We start from the raw sequence: 21,522 nt of genomic DNA, 5'->3' as shown, positions 1-21,522 counted from the left end.
CGAATGTGACTGGCTCAAAAAAACCCCAAAACCCTTTCTATATTCCAGGCATATATCCACACTGCCAGTGTACACAAAGGTTTTGATGTATAAGTGTTAGTCAGAAAGCCCAGTGTGTTCCTTGAAAAGGAAACTGAAAAGTGTCCAATGCACATTACTGCACCAGTGTGCATGCTTCCTCTGAAATAGGAACAGGCATCAAACCCCTTTCTAATACAGAGGGAGATGTTTTCAAGGGGAAAAATTAGAAGAGCATCTCTCCTTGCTAACCATAATTGGGCTGCATGGCTAATTCCCTGCTTCCTATGCTAACTTCTTAGGCCACCTATTTGGGGTTCTGTTGTTCATGCTTCTTTATTTGTCTTTTATTATAGAATTTTTTTATTCGATTGGCCCCTGCGATGCATTTTCCAAATAGCTGCCAAGCCCAAATCAATTCACTTAAATGGAGAAAGAAAAAAAACCTGTAGACTCTTAGTGTGTTCCTCTTTCCTCAGAGTTTAAGCAGAACTCTAGGAACATTGCAGTTTCCTACTTGGAATCAGAGGAGAAATATTTTGGGGAAACCAAAGAGTTGGAGGGAAGCAGAAAGACTGACTCAGAAAGACCACTAACCCGGGTCTCCAATTATAGAGTTAGACTCAAAGGAAATAGCTAAGTAAACAGCATCTTTGATTAAATACCCAGGGATAACAGACAGCATACGGTGGGCCTAATTCTAAACTCACACCAGGGTATGTCAGGAATACCCTCACTGATGTCAATAGAGTTACACTGGAGTAAAAGAGGTAAGAATTGGGTTCTGTCTGCTTACTCTGTGGTAATGCATTGCCAACGTTTGGGAGGGAAGATAGATACACAGCTCCTGGTTCCGGGGGCACTTGTGTGTATTGAAATGTCACAAGAGTGTCGGAGGAAGGTATTTTATTTTATATACAAAATAGCATGGCAAAGACTTTGTAAATTTAGTGCGCCCGGTTATCCAAATTAGGCAGAGAATTATGTCCAGAAGTCTCCTTGCGACATCTCATCTTCTTGAGAAGTGTTTAGTCCAACTTGATGAAGCCGATGTCCTTGGCATACTGGCGGAAGCACTGCCGGCACATGTTCAGCCCGTACTTGGGGATCAGGCCGTGGCGGTTCGAGCACACGCGGCACAAGTGGGAGCCCTGGCCAAACTTCCTGGGGTGGCTCCAGTAGAGCTGCTGGTGACCCATCCTGCCCACTGCTTGCACTGCGCCGAAAGGGGAAGGCAGACTTCCACATCACTGTCCCTGCTGGGTAGTATTGTGAATGAATCACTGTGTAACAGTTCCCTCTATTTCTTATGGCGGTGTTGTGGTTCCTTCTGCTAGGTGCTTGTGGCTTTTGAGCCAAAGGTCTGTTCACCACATGGCATGTGCTGTGTCTGATTAGCTGGTGATGGTGGAGTCTGCATCTCCATCAAAGAGATGTCACTGTTTACAGATGCCAGCAGAGACCAAAGGTTTGGGGGGATAGAAAGTTCCTCCCATTTTCCCGAGTGGCCTAGTGAGTCGAAACCAGAGGTGGTGACTCAGAATATGGTATTACTGTAACTCCTTCCTAACAGCAGCACAGTGGATTGGAGAAAAGGGCAGAAAGTAAGTACAGTGCTTCCCTGATCTCCTTCCCCAGTGCCGGGATGGGGTGGAATCAGGGGTTCAGGAGGGGGGAGGCAGAAAGGCTGGTGCTCTGTGCTCCCCCCTTTCCCCAGATCTGCAGGCGCGTCCACAGCCGCTGAACCCAATCAGGCCTCACAGTTCCGGGAACCTCTATAGCATTTGGCCCCAAGCAGGGAGCTACGTGTGGCGTTAAGAATAGCTGCTGTGAGATGTGCGTCGGATCATTTCTTGTATCAGATGCATAGTGAGGCATGATGCTGAGAGCTGAGCACCTGTGGCAGCCAGCATATCCATCTTCTAAGAACCGATCAATCACATATGCATTTCTGGCAAGGTATCAAATTCTCATTAGAGCAAGAAATACTTCCTCTCAGGACACATGTTTCTCCTTTGTGAGTCTCCACTGCCCACTCCATGCAGACATGACGTTGTGAAGGATCACGGACTGAACACGTAGCTTATTGCCTTTGCGTACAAACTCTCTGTTCTCCGCTGGGCAAGGACCTGACCAAAGCCCACTGAAATCAGTGCAAGCCTTTTCATTGACATCCATAGGCTTTGAATCAGGACACCGAATACCTGTAATTTGGCAGCTGGAATTTGAGTCCAAAAGTTACATTTTAGTCACAGCTAATACATATTACTCAACTTGTCCTCACTTTGCCCTGCTGAACGGTTAGAACAATTGGCTCGGAGATAACAAAGTTTCTGTTGATTTATGTAAGTACGTAAAGAGTAAAAAAGGCCTAAGCCTTTCCCAAAGCCATGATTGCAATTCTCAAGGGAGGCTCATTTTCAAATGATCTTGTTAGACATTGTTAGAAACTGACATATTTGCATAGCATGAATGTTAAAACTCAGAAAGAGCTCAAATGCCAATTAGAACCAGAGTTTTCACCCTAATTAATCAGTCATAAAAGAGCAGCTCCAGGTGTTTCTAACGAAACACCAGCAGAAGTCTATCATTATTAATCTTAATGACCCAAGTATCATCAGCATATGCAGATTCCTTCAAAGTGAATGAAGACTGGAAACATTTTAAGACCTCTTCTTAAGACCAAAGCCATGTTCATTTAGGGGAACATTCCTTGCATATTATGAGCATAATCTACTATTAGCATAACACCTAACAACAACAGCAACTACAGCAACTCAAAGAGCCAAAACTTCTTAGATAAACTTTTGGTCAACCTAAAATGATAGTGAAGGAGATTTCCATTACCTGCATTCTATTCAATAGAGCTGGTTGGAAAAATATAGAAAGAATCACTTTCTGTCAGAAAATGCAGTTCTGTTGAAATTGAAACGCTTTGAGAAATTGCATCAATTTGGCCAAAATTTCATTCCACAGAAAAAAGAGGAGGGTAATTCCAACATTACGAAAATGTCCCATTTCAACATTTTTGGAATGAATCATTTCAACTTTTCATTTCAAATGACTTTTCACATTCATGCAAATACAAGCATTCACATGAAGAACAGCCACTCCCCTATGTGTGTGAGCCAAAAACTTGTCAGCACAGATTTTCATGGAAAAATGAGCAGAAAAGGGTGTGAATGTGGTCAACATCAAATTCACCAACATGTTCACGAATGAGCAGTGCCATTGTTTTTCCAGTTTTTCTTTCTGGCAAATGCTTCTCTGACAAGCCTGATACTTGAAAGAAGGCAAGATGCTGTGTCAGTCCCGGGTCAGCTTAGGGAAGGAGTTATGACTCAAAGAAGGAAGGAAAGTGATTTGTTGAATCTGCTGCCCAGAAAGGAGGAGGTACCAGTCCACCAGAGCCTGCACCCACCATCACACCGAGCGAGGGAGGGTTTTGTGCAGCCTGGGTCAAGACACATTTTTAGCTAACTTTCATACATATAATTTACATCTCACTCCCACTGAATGCAAACATTATTAAATACTCTGGAGAATTTGCCTTTTTTACTTTAGTTGACTGCATTTGTCCAGTGTAGCTATCTGGCTAATAACCCTGGATTCAGCTCCACAGTGTATCTCACAGTAATGAGTTTCGTGCTCACTAAACTGCTTATCAAAAGAACTTCCTTCGTATTACAAAACTGCAATCTAGAGAGTTAGACAAACATGAAGCGTTTCTCTCCTATTCTTCTGAAGTATGCAAACAACTCCTAGGATGCTGTATTTTGCATACTGTTGCAAAAAAACAACAACATGTGTTTTCTTTACAAAAAAGAAGAAAGTGATGAGTCAAGTGAGAATGAACCAGTCTGAGTCAAAGGAAATACACTTGCTGAGGAAAGTAATTCAAGTTAATGTTCAGAGGCAAGAAATATCACACACAGGTGACTGGGATGACATTTTCACAGTAAAACACGATGCAAATAGAAATAAAATGTGTGTACTGTAGGCAAGTGGTTTGTGTTAATATTAATAAAGAAAATACAAACATGTAATGCAATCAGAAGGATTTGTGTGGGTTTGCTTTTTCGCTTTTCCAGGAGCCAAGTTACTTACATAAGTGGCTTTGTTGACGATTTGTTCTTTTACTTGTTCTTTCCTGCTTTGGTGTGTTCACTGAGAAGCAGAGCGGATAAGGAGCAATTGGCCAGATTCTCAGCTGGTGTAAATCACCCTAACACCATCGGCTTCCACTGAGTTACACCAAATAAACAGCAGCTGAGGCTCTGACCGGATGTATGCCCGTTGGCATTAGATAATGAAGGAAACGGGCTCAAGCCACAGAATTCAGATTTCAATCTGGCTCTCAAATTCTGCAATGTTCGTTGGCATTTGGAGGGGGGTTTTGCATCAGCCCAATATCTGTTCAGATTTGGCTTCAGATTTTTGCAATCCTCTACATGGCAGGCAGGGTTTAGGTCTGGATCCTTTGAGTCCAGCCTACATCAGTTCTCTTGAGGAAGGGAGACAAATTGGGGATTTCTGCAGTGGCTGAGTGCAAGGGTATCAAGGCCGGGAGAGGAAGAAGGAGCTCTGAACGCGTGAGCTTTTGGGACCCTTGACATGCCTAAGCCCATTCGCTAGCTAACTTGTTCTGCTTCCACCACATTCTTTCATCCGGCCTTCCTCACCCTTCATCGTCATAGTCTTGGTCAGGAGAAGCAGCAAGAATTCTTTTGTTTGTTTGTTTCAAGGAAATGTGTCTTTTTCTCCTCAAGGAAAAGTGCCACGTGGTTACTCCTGAGAGGACCTGCTAACGGCCTGCTCTGAGGGCAACATTCCTGTCGCCCTTGGAAAGTCAGAGCAGGTTGGTTTATAAGGGTGAAACAAAACAGCGGGAAAAAGATCAAATCCATTCTCCCCAGAGCTGGAAGCCAGAGGAAGGGGCTGCAGTGATGCCACCCCTCTAGGCACTGCTCCAGCCTATGAGTTTAAACAGCAGCTACAGCCCCCCTGTGCCAAGTATTAAGGCCACAGGTTATAAGTAACTAAGTTCATTTGGCCCTGCTGCGTGACCTGCTACCATCACTGCATTGCACACTGGGCTGGGCTGGAGTTTTCATACTCTTCAGGGGTGCAGTTACTCTGTCCAGCAAGCTGCACTCCTGCAGGTCTACAGTGTTGCAGAGGGCCTTGCCTAGGTCTCTCTGGGCTAGGCTGAATTATACCCAGATTCCCAAGTGCACAGGGAAATCCTGTTCCATGGCCAGGAGTTTGGAAGAGAAAATCATGAAAAGCTTTACCAGCCCCACCATCTGTCATTCTGTGGACAAACCAAAGGCTGTTCTGGCTGGTGTTTCTGGAGCCGATTCTTTCCCTCTCACAATAAAATCAGAATTCAGACAGGAGAGCGACTGGCAATGCTCACTCCTGCATGCTCTCTTTCTTGAAGAAACAATTAATGTGATTTTCTCCACATATTTAAGCCATGTGGGTAAAAGATCTCTAAAGGGCTGGGATACATGTTGTTGGCATGATGAATACGGGGCAGCATGCATATTGTTGTATTCATGATTTGTATTAATAAATTTATACTCATTTTTAATTTTCTTTGTGTCTTCTATTTATTTCCTCTCTGCCTATAGTTTTTCTTTTGCTGAAAAGTAACAGCATGTTCTAAACCCACCAGGCTTTAGGAATCTCTGCCATCTATACCCTTTTGGTCTCTTGACTCTCTCCTGGTGTCATGCTACTGAGACGATTTTCTTGTTATTACTTCCATTTTCTATGTAGACTTCAAATGGCACGATCTATATTACACTGTCTAGCACTTCATTCACAGTTTAAATTAGCTGCTATTTCTTTACCCGGCATTGCAGTCTGGGTGTAATTTGTTTATGAAGCAAAATGTTTTCTTTGCACTCTGATGGGAGGCTCCAATATGCCTTCATTTTGGGTGAGTCAGAATCACCATGTCTAAGCTTCACACCTCAGGACAGATCGATGGTCCACTTAGTTTAGGACCCCAGCTCTTTTACTAGGACCAGGAGAGATTAATGATCCACCTGTGCCAATATCCTACCTCCACCTGTAAGCAATACTTCAGAAGTAGGTGAAAAACTAAGAGATGAATCAATTTCTAAGCTGAGGGTGCAAACCCATTCAAACCACATGGTGTCATATCTCAGAAGCCAGGGACTGAAGTGACCTTAGGACATTGCCGGCCTTACAAGCTTAGTGTCTGCAGACGAAAACCCGTTATGCCACCATTTCTCCACACTCACTCAGAGCAGCTCATACTCTGGTTGGAGGAGAGGGTTCGCAGCCAGACAAGATGCGTCCTGCATTCCTGGTGGCCATCCCCAAATCATGGATAGGAGCAGAACTCTGTTGCTTTCGCATTCCACCTGGCTCTCCCCTGCCATATGAGCATCACCCTAGAGCATAGGCTTTACAAGGGAGCATTGCAACAGTTCGACCCTTACATCACACCAAAAACGTCATGGCTCTTGGGCACAGGATCCACTGAGCTTTGCAGATGAACCCCAGCCCCAAGCCCACTTCTACAACAATCATGTGACTGATCAAATATTCAAGCACTTGTAATATTTAAACGATGATGTAGGTTTAATTTGCTCATTTTGGGTGAAATTCAGCTCTGTCCAGAGGGCAAGCAAAGGCTCCCATCTATTTTGAGGACTTAAATGGTTGGTTCCCAGGCCTTGAGGTGAATGTCACTCTTTAACATGAGTGATTCTTTAGGTCTAGTTTATAAGAATTCCAAGCGTAGCACTCCCTTTAAGTAGCATTTCCCCGGAGGTGGTACTGGAAGTAGCAGCGTATCTATCACCGGTAATGCTGAGCAGGATTTGCACACTTAAATACCTTAAAGCGCACATGTGATTTGTTAAGTTCCAATTAACTGAATTCCCTTTGCACATCTCATTAGAAATGATGATTTTTTTTTAAACATAAAAATATCCTCCCGCGGGAGAATGGCAAGAAGGATTAAAACTGATAATAACAAAAGTATCCTTCAACTTATAAGGTAATATTTTTATATGCAACATTTAAATAGACTTTATAAATTGTCTAAAAATAGTGTTAAATATTAATCCTATTGCTATTTATAAATGAACACATAATTAATAGAGGCAATTAATGTAGCAAGAATTTGTTAAGAAGGTTTTTTAGAGATATTTGAATAATGATATATAATTATGTTTTGATGTGAAAATGTCAAAAATGCAGTGAAGGTTTTTTTTTTCCGATTTACTTTATTTGAATCAGAGATGCATGATGGGAAATATTTGCATCAGGAAACCAGTTACATGGCATAATGCTGTTAATTTTTTGCACTCTGATGCCTTGCTGCCACAAAGCCTATACAAGGCAATGGTAGTTGCTATTGCTGTCAGATGTTGATGTTTATTTTGTACAAAAATCATTGCAGTCCAGTTCAGGATTCATTGAACTTAGTGAGCTTTGAACTCAACACCAATGAGTACTTAGCTCGCATTCTCCTCGGGGCAGGAACTGCTTCTACTATGTGTATATATGCAGCACCTAGCACAATGGGGTACCAATCTCAATGAATAATAATAAATCTGATGCCATCTCTTCGAGTTCACCCATCCCTACATTCATATAATCATAGAATCATAGACTTTAAGGTCAGAAGGGACCATTATGATCATCTAGTCTGACCTCCTGCACAACGCAGGCCACAGAATCTCACCCACCCACTCCTATATCAAACCTGCGTCTGAGCCACTGAAGTCTTCAAATCATGGCTTGAAGACTTCGAGATGCAGAGAATCTTCAAGCAAGTGACCCATGCCCCACGCTGCAGAGGAAGGCAAAAAAAACCCCAGGGCCTCTGCCAATCTGCTCCGGAGGAAAATTCCTTCCCGACCCCAAATATGGTGATCAGCTAAACCCTGAGCATGTGGGCAAGACTCACCAGCCAGCACCCAGGAAAGAATTCTCTGTAGTAACTCAGATCCCACCACATCTAACATCCCATCACAGGCCATTGGGCATATTTACCGCTAGTAGTCCAAGACCAATTACACCTCTACCCCGATATAACGCGACCTGATATAACACGAATTTGGATATAACATGGTAAAGCAGGGCTCTGGGGGTACGGGGCTGCGCACTCCGGCAGATCAAAGCAAGTTCGATATAACGCGGTTTCGCCTATAACGCGGTAAGATTTTTTGGCTCCCGAGGACAGCGTTATATCGGGGTAGAGGCTATTATTTGGTTCCATCACAAAATGGATCCTCAAACAAAGCCTTCCTGGTTTATATCTGTCTATCAGCAATCAGCAGGGCATATCAATACCATATACTTCAGAAACGTCCTGGTGGCTAGCAAACTCTACTCTGCCCATGTTGGGCTTAGAGTCCATGGGTGCCTATGCTTCTGGATGACTTATCTATGATTAAAAAGATTCACAAGCCAAACAGCCACCACTTCTCCCTTTGGCACTCACTAAATATAAATTGCATTACATTTAATTACAAACCAATGTCGTTCAGTTAAACAAACAAGTGAATGCACTTGGCCCTTCCTGATGAACTTCAGACTTTTCAAAGTGCCATGCCTCAGGATGGCCTGGGCCATTACTGTGTGCTACATCCAGCATAGGCTTGATGTGCCTGTCAGCTGTGTACTTAGCTGGGAAGAAAGTACATTTATTACAAGGGCCAATTGGGCCCATCTGCTGTCCTACTCACATCCCAAATACAGCAAATAAAAACATGCCGCCATGAAACCCCCCCAATGTACTAGATCCAAATTACTTTCAAGGCATATCCTCCTTAAAAGAGAGTTAGTAGATAAAGTAGAATCAAGGAGTTAGAGGAGCAGGAAGGAAGTGAGGACTTCAAAGCTCTCGAGCGGCTGTGTTTCACGATCGCTGTGTCAGGAGCACCCGATTTCATGTTTGCCCCATAACAGAGATGTGACTCCCATCTAGCACGGTTAGCACAACAAAGACAGAACAGTTGCAGCGCATGCAAGGCAAAATGCATGTGTGTTTTTAAACAGGGTCATTATGTTCGGATGTGACAAAACCAGAGCAGCTCTGACTGGCTCCCCGAGAGAGGCTTAGTGCACAGAGCTGCTGTCTATGAACCACCGGGTCCCAGTCTGTGTCTCTGCTGTTCGCAAGCTAAACTTAGAGCAAGTCCAGCCACTGAGGAGGAGACTGCACTAATCAGTGTGCAGCCAGGACACCAGCTGTCTGACATGGCTCCATTTACCGATTTCAAGGGCTGCTCCTGCTTCTCTGGACTGAGATGGAAGCCAGAAAAAGGCTGTAAGTGTGTAACGATGGGGCCCCACTTTCAGACACTGAATTAGATGAAGAGAACTACCCTAAGGCAAGTTTATTACTGCATTCTAGAAAGACTGCATCTTTTAGATCAGTAGATCTCAACCTGTGGTCCGCAGGTCCCTGGGGGACCAGACACGATGTCTAAGGGGTCCACGGAAGGTTGTCATTACCTTAGAAAAGTGGTTTTCAGCCTGGGATCCGCAGATGCCTGGGGGTCTGCAGACTACGTCTAAGACTTCCAAAGGGGTCCACACCTCCACGTGAAAATGTTTAGGGGTCCACAAATGAAAAAAGGTTGAGAACCACGGTTTTAGACAATATGGCAGGCGATTTGCTGTTTGGCTTGGGGGACTGCTCCTGGCGGATCTCGGTCGGTGCCTCCGAGCTGCTGGTGCGGCTTTCGGGTGGCTGCGAGCTTGCTGCTAGCACGTCGTCGTACAGATCCATCTGGTCAGCATTACTGAATTCGGAGTCCTGGTTGAACTCTTCGTCGGCGTAGATATCGATCAGATCCACCCCCTCGGACATATTTCCAGCCGCGGCGGGAGCCAGATTTCTCACTCAGGAATAGCTGCTGAAGTAAATCCTCTTTCATAATAATATACAATAATACTTAGCTCTTATCATGCATTTTGCATCCATGGATCTCACAGCACTTTACAAAGGAGGTCAGTATAATTACCCCATTTCACAGATGAGGAAACTGAGGCACAGAGAGACAAAATTACTTGACCAAGGTTACCCAGCGTGTCAGTGGCAGAGAGCCCAGAGCTCCCGAATCCCAAGTCCAGCACTGTACCCACTAGGCCACACCGCCTATTTCACAAGGCATGACTGAGCATGAAGAGTAAGAGGTATTTACTCCCAATTACCAAGCCTCTGGTACAACCTAACAGCAACTTTCATTGAGAGGAAACCGTTTCAATAATTCTGACGGAGCTTAGTTATATGCAGCAGGAACGTGAGAGAAGCACAGAGAGCACTTGGTGCTTTGTGTGAATGAATCATTTGAAATTGGTCTGAAGGCCCAAGTATACTTGATAAGAAAGTAAATCCGAGGCTCATACTATCAAGAAGGAGTGAAAGAATAAATCATCCAAAACTAAGCTTGCTCACCGAAGGGGAACCTTCCCCTGAATAAAAGAAAAGCTATTTTGATACACAGTCAGCATTGTGGGTACCAAAATATATTAGCCAGTGCCAAAGGAGCTAACATAGGCCAAATGCGCACTCAGCCCCTGTCAAGTGTGCAGAGACCTTTATCTACACAGCCAGCACTTCACGGCGGAGCAAAGCCACCTGTGCTTTGGGCACTTGACACACGGGGCTAGATTTCCAAGCGGGATCTGCACCCACAAGTGAGGCCAGATTTTTATGGGAGCTGCTGGGTGCTGAGCTCTTTTAAAAATCTGCCCACTTCCCTGAGACATCGCATGGGAGCGAAGCTCTCTGGAAAATCAGGCCTAGGAGTAATAAGTTAGCATGAAGGCAAGACATTTGCAGCCCCCTCAAAATGCAGAGCCATTGTGTGAATTCAATATAAAGCACCATACATATATTTCCTGTTCTCTGGCACTTCAGAGGTTCACAGGGAGGGTATAGCAGGAAGCACAGACATACCAGTTTCTGATCATGTTTAAGTCTTTAAGGGGGAACTGAATATCACATGAAGAAACTGTGCTTTAGAGTCATCCAGTGAAGGGAATTTCAAGCTCTCCACTTAGTACTCTGTGCTTAATGCCAGAGTGACCTTGACAGGAGGAAAAGTGAAACTCTCAGTAATGACGTGTTTGCAGAGGTGGGTTTGCCTCTCTATTTTGGTTTGAGTTTCAAATCAATCTGCACAAGATGGGTAGGATTTCAGAGGGACATTTCAGCAATTCCATTTTATTTCTCTCTTGGGAAAATAGATCTGGAGGAAACTTTTAACTGATGACTGAAACCACTATGACAACCAGCCTTTTGGGTAGCAGTCTCAGAAGTAAGAATGAGGACAGAAAAGACCATACAGACTCAACTCCCTGTGTATACAGGAGATCATTGTATACAACCCTGGGTGTGTACCATGGCACAGCATAACTTCCCTACGTGTTATGATGGTTGGTGACAGCAACAGAGTTTAAACTATGTTTATAAACAAATATAAAGAGCTAGTTCCCTGCCACTCGCATTGTGAAACCCACAAGGAAATTGCAGTTGCAAACCTTGGATAGGAGTCAAAAGCTCCTCCGAATCTGTCGTTTCCCAGTCAAATGCTAGCAAGGCAAAACTGGGACTGCATTGTGAAATGTCAGGCTGTGTGATTTGCATACCACTCTTCCACCTAATCTATTATGCCCAAATGTTTATCATTCTTTCACTCTCTGTTCTGTTCTATTCTGAGTCTATTCTTTCTATTCCAGGGCTCACAGCACACCTATCATCGTGCTATTGAAGAACCTTCATGATGCAGGCTTGAAAAGAGGAGAGAAGTCCTTTTACTAGACAGTTGATTATGTTTCTGCATTAGCGCACGTGACCGAGGCCTGCAGTTCGGAGAGAAGGCACTCACTCCTGAGCACTCCATCCCTGTGCACGTAGCACTCTATCACCCGCACCCGGGCTGTCTCTGACTATGGCGGGTAGATGTTTTTTGGCAGATTGGTTGTAAGGAGAAGCCATCTTTATTGTCCCTCTTTCTTTCCTTCTCTTGCCCGTAAACTGGATGCAGTATCTGACCCACAGTTCATTAGTACAAACCTTTGCTCCATCAAAAGAGATAGGAAAAATAATTCCCATCCCACTCTGGAGTCTGGAGAGAGGTACATTTGGCTTAGATGTCTGGCTCAGTTGTCTCTCTCGTGTGCCGCCTCCCCCTGGTACCGAGAGAGAGAGAATGGAGCACAGCTTCGCTGCCCTCGCCTAATCTTCTTACTGCTTACATGCTGAGGAGATTACTGTGCTGGATTCCAGCATACAGAGTGATTCCTGTTTGTTCCTTTGTCCAAACACTTACTTGAACAGTCCCTTGCCTTTTTCCGTTGGGAGAGCAGAACAGACTGTCTACTTCTTTCAAAGATTCCTTGAACTTGGCTTGTTCTTTGTTTTAAATTCCAGCATGCTGATTGCTGGCTCATATGGGCAGCGTCACCATGGCTCCACAGCCACTGACATTTGCAGCTGAAGGCAGAGACAACCACACAGTAGCCATCAGCATGGCTGGAAGAGATTCGCTGCATACAATGCCTCCATTCCATTGACTCTCCAGGTAAGTTTTTTGTATCAGTGAGCCACATTAGTATGAGTACATTGACCATCTGGAGAACATAAGAACGGCCATATTGGGTCAGACCAAAGGTCCATCTCGCCCAGTATCCTGTCTGCCGACAGTGACCAATGGCAGGTGCCCCAGAGGGAATGAACAGAACTGGGAATCTTCAAGTGATCCATCCCCTGTCGCCCATTCCCAGCTTCTGGCAAACAGAGGGTAGGGACACCATCCCTGACCATCCTGGCTAATAGCCACTGATGGACCTAGCCTCCATGAATTTAAATAGCTCTTTTTTGAACCCTGTCATAGTCTTGGCCTTCATATGGCCAAGTAGAGAACACATCTACTTCAGAAATTCAGCTTCTCCAAGATGCTACAGCAAGACCTTAGCCTGTTTCTCCTCCAGTTCCTCCTGCACCCGACATTTCCACTCAGGATCAGGTTGGCTTTTAGTCACGCAGCAGTCCTGGGCATTTCTATGAGCCAAACCAAGTACAGTGAATTTCATGCTACCATCAAGCAGAGCTGGAGGGAGAGGCAGAGGCTCAAAGCACCAGGACTGAAGTAAGTAAAACTTGAAAAAACCTCACAGGCCAGTCAGTATGGTTTTCCCTTTAAAACATCTGCATCCTCGTCTAGGGCTAGTCTGTAAAGGTGCAATGATGACCATTTTAAGGTCCACATGGTCGGCCTAAGCACGATGCTCACAGTCGCTTATAGTCACACTTCCAAGAAGTGTGTTTGGACAGAAGTCAGATTTTGAAGTTGTAACCCGAGTTTCACTTTGCTGAAACTTAATTACAAAGTAAGCTTGGATTACTTTTGTCTCCATTGCCAAATCATTTTATTCTTGTGCTAACATTGTCTTTTAGCTTAAATGGCTTTTCTCCCTGCCTGGTGTTTACCACCCCTGAGGTACTTACAGCGCGCAATCATATCCCACTCTGAGCTGTATTTGCAGCAGTTTGATGAGTGCAAATGGGCAATAGGCTGAGGCCCATCACTCTCATTTTTCATTGGTGTCCTAGGGTAGGATTTGAACTGGGATGTCCAGAAGTGAACGGTGATCGCTGTCTTTGTCACACTGCCCTCCTCAGAGCTTCGCCCTCTTATTCTGGGCCACTTTCCCATTTTACTTTCTGGAGTGAATTTGAGGTGGCAAAGGCCATGCAGTGGGAGAGAAGAGTGACAAACTCTTGATGTTCAAATGCTCCCCGGCAGCAGCAATTTGGTCTAATAGTCACATCAGCCTCCCCCTTCCAAGTTCCCTGTGTTGTGACAGCGAGCACTGCTGATTACACACAACACAATTTGGAGTTTCTAAAACAGCACTCATGTGAATTCCCGCTCGGAGTCTTTATTCCCCCACTGTCACTAAAGCACGCAGATTCAGATGGTCTAAAGCAAACAAGCTTTTCTGCCCATGGAAGCAAATATTAATTTCCATGGAGAGGAAAATTAGCTAAAGTGCCCCTTCCTGTTCTACTCTTTTGGAGCATAACTTCTCTCCCAGCCACCTGGCTGTGCCACCCAGCCCCCGAATGGACATGGCTGGATGTCAGAGGCAGCCTCAGAGCCTCAGGTTTTCACTTTTTGCAGCTAGCGCTATGGCACAGATGGGAATTTTCCCATTTGTTTATCCTGTGTGGCTGCAAATTAGAATGTTTTGGCTGAGTCCAGCCTGTTGATGGATGATGATTAACTTTAAAGGAGAACGGTGATTAAAGCTCATTCATGCGCTGAGGTCTCCTTTTGCTGCAGCACTAAGGCTGCTGCTGGCAGAGATGCACATCCCAGTATTATGCACAATGGGACATGCTTTAGCTTCCCCTTTGCTAACGACCCTCAGAAGAGAATTGTTTGTCTTCTTCCTCTGCTCACATCACCACTGCCCTGCTCACTGAAATCCCTCCCTCCCTCTCATCACATTGTAAAACTCAGAACAGGCTTAAAGGCAGTGCTGGACCAGGACAGGGGTTCCACTGGGAGCGGATAGGCAGTTTCACCCACTGGGGAGGGGAAGAAACCTCTTGGCATCAGTCCTTTTAAGGCCCTTTCCTCAGGACTTGTTTGGGGGGGAGGGATAGCTCAGTGGTTTGAGCATTGGCCTGCTAAACCCAGGGTTGTGAGTTCAATCCTTGAGGGGGCCACTTGGGAATCTGGGGCAAAATCAGTACTTGGTCCTGCTAGTGAAGGCAGGGGGCTGGACTTGATGACCTTTCAAGGTCCCTTCCAGTTCTAGGAGATGGGATATCTCCATTATTATTATTTTTTCTTTATTGTCCACCAAACAAAAGAAAATCAACCAAGAAACCCTCCCCAACTCCAGCCAGCCAGGAGAGGAAAAGACACACCCAGTCCCCAGAGATCCAGCTTGCCCTTTTTATTCTCTGGCCTGAGCAGCCATGTGACCTGTTAACCCTTCACAGGCTGTAGCTCCTTTACTTTGACACCTACACCTTGCAGAGTCCAACCTTCAGTGACCAAGAGAGACTGCAGTGTTTTGTGGTGTTTTGTTTGTTTTCTCTACCAGTTTCTCCTTGATTCAATGCAGTTTGCTGTCAAACTATATTTTGTTAGGTAATGAATGTGCCTTCGGTCCTTTCTCCTTCTCTCCTCCTGGGAGGTTGGTTATTTCCATTTAATTCAGGAGGATAATTGGAAATGAATTGTCCAGCAAGTATTTGTCATCCATCAATTTGCTAGGGCACAGGACAATAATGAATGCAATGTATTCCTTCCTCTAAGACCTAGCTTCTCATTCACAAGACATTATTGTAATGGCATTACAATGTATTGTAATTTGGTTTATTTTGGTTGAGGGTGGTTTTAATTATAATGTGCCCCTGTTATGACTTTCATCCATTTTCTATGGGCTATATTGTGGAACCGTTATTCACACTGTCTCACGAACATCAGCAGTCACCAAAAAGCCCATATAATTTCTCTAGCTGTGAAGGAGTGGGAGCACTATGGTGGGAGATTTTAAGATCTTAAACATCATTTTGGCAGCTGGATTATGATGTGTGCTGGGTCTCTGCATCATCTCTAGTTCCTGAGGTAATCTAGTTGATGTTGGCACTGTCATAAAGAAATTTCTACATTGTGAACCTAATACACCATGAAGAGATCTCATTATAGTGTATGGAATGTCTTTCCATCTTGATGCGTGGGGTTTTCACGCAGATCTGCTCTTGGCATACATCTCAATGAGGAACCCCCTCTCCCTCTGTTCTTCCATTCTATGTTCTCTCTCTGATTCTGGAGCTGGGTTTCTAAGATGAAATTGCTTTTATTTTGACCTTTGTCTTTCGTTAAAAGTCATTTCCACCTAACAGATGCATTATTTCACTCCTAATATATTATTTTAAATGTTCTTCCTGGGACAGAAATTCCTGAGCCGCAGTTAGAGGCACTACTCCCTTAGTGCTATTTTTAGAAACCAGTAGTACCTGCATTCTTCCAGTAGGGCTGGAGCTGTCTGCCCAAACAATGTGTCCACATGTTAAATCAAACCTGACTTAAATCTGAATTTAGACAAATTTGATTTCACTTTGCCAACTCTGCCCTCAACATCACAGCATGCTTAACAAAACATTGTGGACTCGCTAGTACAGTTACCAAGCAGAGACATGCAGGGCACCAGTAACTCCCCCACAACGTTGGGCGCTCAACCCATACTTAATTAAGTATGTTTGTCAGGACCCCCGGGTTCTCTCTTACTGTAGATCTTTAATCTTCATCTTTCCACAGAGGCGCCCAAGACAGATACGTGAAACCTTGGTTTAATGGTTCTTCCAAACTCTGCAACCACTTAGCATGGTAACACGTAGCATCAACAAAAGGGGTGAACCCAAATTTGGAAGACTTATTTCTCCCTTTCCTCCCAACTATTTTGTAGCCTGTACTGTCAAACAGTTGTTTATCTTTTGCAAAGATCTTAGAAGACACAACTACCTGATAAGGCAAGTTCTAAATTGAAGCTGCTGTTAAATCTTAATTTTAAAGAGAAAGCATTGAACTATGAAGTGTGAAGGTGCAACAAAGGCAAAGAGACATTTATTTTCATTTTAAAATTCCATGTTCTGCTAGTTCTGATAAGAGACCCTTTGGGCTGGTGGAATGATTTTACATTTTCTATCAATAATGCATAAGCTGTTGTCCTACCATACTCCTGTTCTTAAACCTACATGTGCCATACTCTAATGCTAAAATCACCCCTAATTATGGATGCAAGGAATTCAGACTCATGCGGTTATTGTTGTCATTTTCAATTTGTTTTGGAGCTGGGTCTCCTCTGATAAGGGAGAAGTTCATTCACCCACCCTTATTTTTAATCTTTCAGATAGAAGCATGATTAGATGACAGACACCCTCTGAAATGAGAGAAATTGGAGCAAAAAAAGCCATTCCAACAGGCCCTGCTGACAGGTAAATGTATGGTGCTCCTGAAGACAACCTGAGATCTCTGTCCATCCCCACCAATTTGGCGTAGATATGTATTGAAAATCCTTTCATATGTATAACAAAGACTTCTGTAGAGATAGTTCAACTCAGTCAAATACATCTCAATATTTTTCCTCTGCTGTCCCCACCATCTCCAGTCCTCTCTTGGGATTCACCTGCACTGCCCAGTAGCCATCACCCCTGTACATCACACGATCTATAGAGGTGCACGAGGTGGTCTGTAACGTGGTCACCACAGGCTCCTCTACATGAGCAGAAGAACTAGGGGAGCTTTTTATCCTTACTGTTACCCAGCCATGGAATCTTAGATATGTGGGGCTGGAAGGGACCTTGAGAAGTCATCTAGTCCAGTCTCCTGCACTGAGGCAGGCCCAAATACACCTAGTTCAGCCCTGACAGGTGTTGATCCAACCTGCTCTTAAAAACCTCTAACGATGGGGATTTCACAACCTCTCTTGGAAGCCTATTCCAATGCTTAACTACCCTGCAGCAGAGAGGTGTGGCTTCCCTCGGAGATTGACAGCGAGGGAGGGCCAGACACCCCCTGGTGGGCAGAACCAGGAAAGCCACGCAGAGGGCTGGGACAGGACCAGGAAGTATAAAAGGCGGGCCCTGTAGCTCAGTTGGGGGGAAGCCACCGAGGGAGGCAGATGCTTCCACCCTACTGAGGACTTGTCTGAAGTGTCTGAGCTACCAGACATGTCTGATGCTGAGGAGCGGCTGGGATTACCATTTGTAGTGTACCCAGGGGAGACAGAGGACAACCCAGAGATCCAGGAACACCCCCAGGGAAGGGTAGGAAGTGGCCCAGGGACAGCAGACTGGTCTGGCTGGGGTGCTGCCTGAGTCCAGTTCAGTGCGTTGTGACTGTACCCTGCTAACCCAGTGGCAGACCACTCTGCCACTGTTAGGGCCCTGGGCAGGAATGCTGTGGAGCTGGGTGGGCCTGTGTCCCCCTACCCCTAGCACCTCACCCCTGAGATGGCAGCCACCCCACCTTCAGCCAGGAGGCCTGTGGGAGTCTACCATCTGCTGAACTAGGATCCTAGACAGTGTTGAGTGCTCAACCCTGCGTGAGCCCCCTAGACTGTGCTGGGTGGGATTGAGCCCCTAGACTGCTAACTTCCCCCTTGTCTAAAACACTTATTCCAGGGGTGTGACAGACAAGAGGCGTGGCCTCCCTCGGAAACTGACCGCAAGGGAGGGCCACACACACCTCACGTTAACATACCCTTATAGTTAGGAAGTTTTTCCTATTCTCTAATTTACATCTGCCTTGCTGCTGATTACATTACATTTTGTGCCTTAGCCTTTCTGATTTTGTCTGTACATGCTTGTGCTCTTCTTTTGTACTCATCCTCATGACAATAGTGCAGAGCTGTGTAGGCTCCAGGCTTCTGTCATTGATGGCAGACAGTGAGAAGTGCCACTCAGTTTTGTGGTTTTTTTTAAAAAGTCTCAAACTAGGGAATATGGATGACATTATGGGATGGAGAAAGCTGCAAGATGGGAACTTGACCCCTTGCTCACATCACCCCTGCACAACTCATTTCTGCTGCACCATGCATTGCCAACATTTCCCAAACAACAATAAACAGAACAAGTATCAGAGGGGTAGCCGTGTTAGTCTGAATCTGTAAAAAGCAACAGAGGGTCCTGACCCTCTGTTGCAATAAACAGAACAGGTAATCATAAAGTGATCCCTCCCTTGTTTATTTCCACAACCCCCAAGCAGATACTCATTTCTTACCAAGCTACTGTTGTGCTCAGTTTTTAAGATTATCATGGAGTGTTTTCTTGTATGCATTGAGTTGACCTAATACACCTCTATCTCGAGATAACGCTGTCCTCAGGAGCCAAAAAATCTTACTGCGTTATAGGTGAAACCGCGTTATATCAAACTGGCTTTGATCCACCGGAGTGCGCAGCCCCGCCCACCCTGGAGCCCTGCTTTACCGCATTATATCCGAATTTGTGTTATATCGGGTCGCGTTATATCGGGGTACAGGTGTATTTGCATTGGAAACACAGCAAATCTACCAATCAGCTAACACAGAACTTGATCTTTTCAGTAAGAATTGTGCACAATAAACCCCCATCCACCCTACTGAGCTTCTCTTTATCCCCTCCCACTCTGGAAGTGTGACATTTTCTGATTCACTTTGTAGGTAGATTGATAGCGCTTCCATACAGGCTGAGAGAAAGACTATCACTACCCTCCCCTGTCCAAAGTTTCCAGTAATAAATGGTGTGTAAAGGATGGGAATTGTCAAAGTAATTAGGTCCTTGGTAGAGAGATTGCTGATGATTTATAGAATGGTATCTATACTTCCCTTCTACCTTAGCCTAAAGTCAATAGTGAGAATGAAAGAGTTTTGGAGATTCATTGCCACTTCATTGGGACAGCAGAAGTTTAGCTCCTGGTAAAACAATGCATAATTTTAAAACACAGTCATTCATTATACCTAATTAGAAAACCTCCTTAGTGCACTGAAAAAGGACTTCAGAGCAGCTGGCTCTCACCATCGTCCTCTTATAAAATTGTGTTCTGGAGGGGGACAGGACCAACACTACTAACTACACCTCTACCCTGATATAATGCGACTTGATATAACACGAATTTGGATATAACGCGGTAAAGCAGTGCTCCGGGGGGGGGCGGGGCTGTGCACTCTGGTGGATGAAAGCAAGTTCGATATAACGCGGTTTCACCTATAACACGGTAAGATTTTTTGCCTCCCGAGGACAGCATTATATCGAGGTAGAGATGTAACTTCTATGAGTCTGGGTTCAAACCCTGAATGATCTCAAAGTAGAAACTAGTTTTGTTTCCATCTAACTGTCCATCTCTGCTCTCTCGGCGGATATAGCAGAGGGTGCCGCGAATCAGGACTGAGGTTCGGAGGAAGAATTTATGTGAGAGCCTAGGCCTGTGATACAATAGCATGGCAAGCCTGCAGTGTAGGATGGAGGGGGGAAGGAGAGAAGATGAGAGAACTTTCTCCTACATTCTTAAGGCTCCACTTTCTCAGCTCTGTTTGAGGGATGTTGGATTTAGTGCCATTGGAAACACCCAGCACAGCTGAGCTAAGTAGAGCTTCTAGAGCTAACAAATTGATTTGGAAAGAGTTAGATCTCTTTTCTTTTCGCTCTTTTCGGCTTTCTGCAAACAAAAAGTCCCAAGCAGCTTGTAACTGAAATGGGGTTTAAATCCTTAATTAACCTTCCACATCAAATTATATTCAAATCAGTAACACTGATTCAACAGCAGCTGACATTTCCCTGCTATGCTGACTGCACATTCCGTTCTGGAGCTGGCAGGCTCCCTCTGCTATTGGTCTGCAAAACTGATAAGATACATTTTTGGCCCAGTAATTCAGCAACTGGCTTTTCATTTGCAGCATCTTATTTGCATTTGGAATCCAGAGACGCATGAGGACTCAGGACCTGGGGATATGACTGAAATCCTTTGGGTTTTCTGCCTTGTCGCTCTGGCTACGGAGGGTTTTTTTGAAAAACAAGTGTACAAGCAGTGCCACCTGTTCAACTTCTTCCCTTTTTGAGTCTTTTGTGTTCCAAGCTCTGTCTAGCAGGATTGTTGGTGAACTGCAATTCCTTCCTCAGTCTTTTCCTTGGCCTTGGTGCAGCTGTGCTTTGAGGGGACCCAACAAGCTAGTTAATTCTCTAAACATTAAAACATAGCAGTACAGTGAAGAAATTTGCTTTTCTATTTCCAATATGATGTGCCTCTACAATCTCCCCGAACACTATTACCTACGAACCCTACCAAAGGGTGCAGACCCACAGTTTTTAGTCACGGGGCCTACTTGCACAAGAAGGGTTTATTCATGGGGAAAAGGGCTGAAGGATTGGGCCTGAAATCTGGGGAAATGATTGAAAAAACGATAAGGTGTTGCAGGCTCACCAATCCAGACAGAAGCTTACTAATAATGGGGTGGCCAGTGAGAGCTTCTGCCTTGGACTCTTCCCAAAGTCCAAGCACTTTGGCACATCTCGGACTCTCTTATCATCCATAGCGAGGGGTAGTTCCGAGATGGATGTCACGGCTGGGAAGGTTCTGTTCTGGAAGAAGAGCAGGTGGTATATACAAGCGAGGAAGACATGTGTGAATGTTGTGGCATCCTGCTCTCCCTCTCTACCCTTCCTGACTGCCAGGGTAATTCTACTTTCATTGACATGCTGCAATTCCAATGGTGCCTGCTTCAAAGACATTCCTGTCTGTGACCGGCCCCTGCTGTCTGGGGGGATCCAGTTCCCAAAGTTCCTGCCTTGAAGATCCAAGAACCCTGCCTTAATCCTCCTGTGCTTGCAGCACAGAGAGTGATGTGATAGAAATAGATCTTCAAACCCTGAACAGGAAGCATAATCTGCCTGGGGTTGCATGGATATAAACAAGAGCACAAAATGATACCAAACGGCTGTCCAAAGCA

The 21,522-nt window shown here is 44.8% G+C and overlaps 1 protein-coding gene across 1 annotated transcript; it reads right to left on the bottom strand.

Annotated features, from left to right (window-relative positions):
- Positions 1 to 1,045: 1,045 nt before the first annotated feature.
- On the bottom strand, positions 1,046 to 1,227 carry LOC128826150 (40S ribosomal protein S29-like). The gene has a single exon (XM_054009286.1). It carries the CDS (start codon positions 1,215 to 1,217, stop codon positions 1,047 to 1,049), a length of 171 nt encoding a protein of 56 aa, XP_053865261.1. The 5' UTR covers positions 1,218 to 1,227; the 3' UTR covers position 1,046.
- Between the last annotated feature and the right edge of the window lie 20,295 nt (positions 1,228 to 21,522).

This window comes from Malaclemys terrapin, chromosome 19 (assembly GCF_027887155.1).
Source record: "Malaclemys terrapin pileata isolate rMalTer1 chromosome 19, rMalTer1.hap1, whole genome shotgun sequence".
NCBI lineage: Eukaryota > Metazoa > Chordata > Testudines > Emydidae > Malaclemys > Malaclemys terrapin.
Note: the sequence above shows the minus strand (reverse complement) of the source record. Positions and strands in the feature narration are given on the sequence as shown.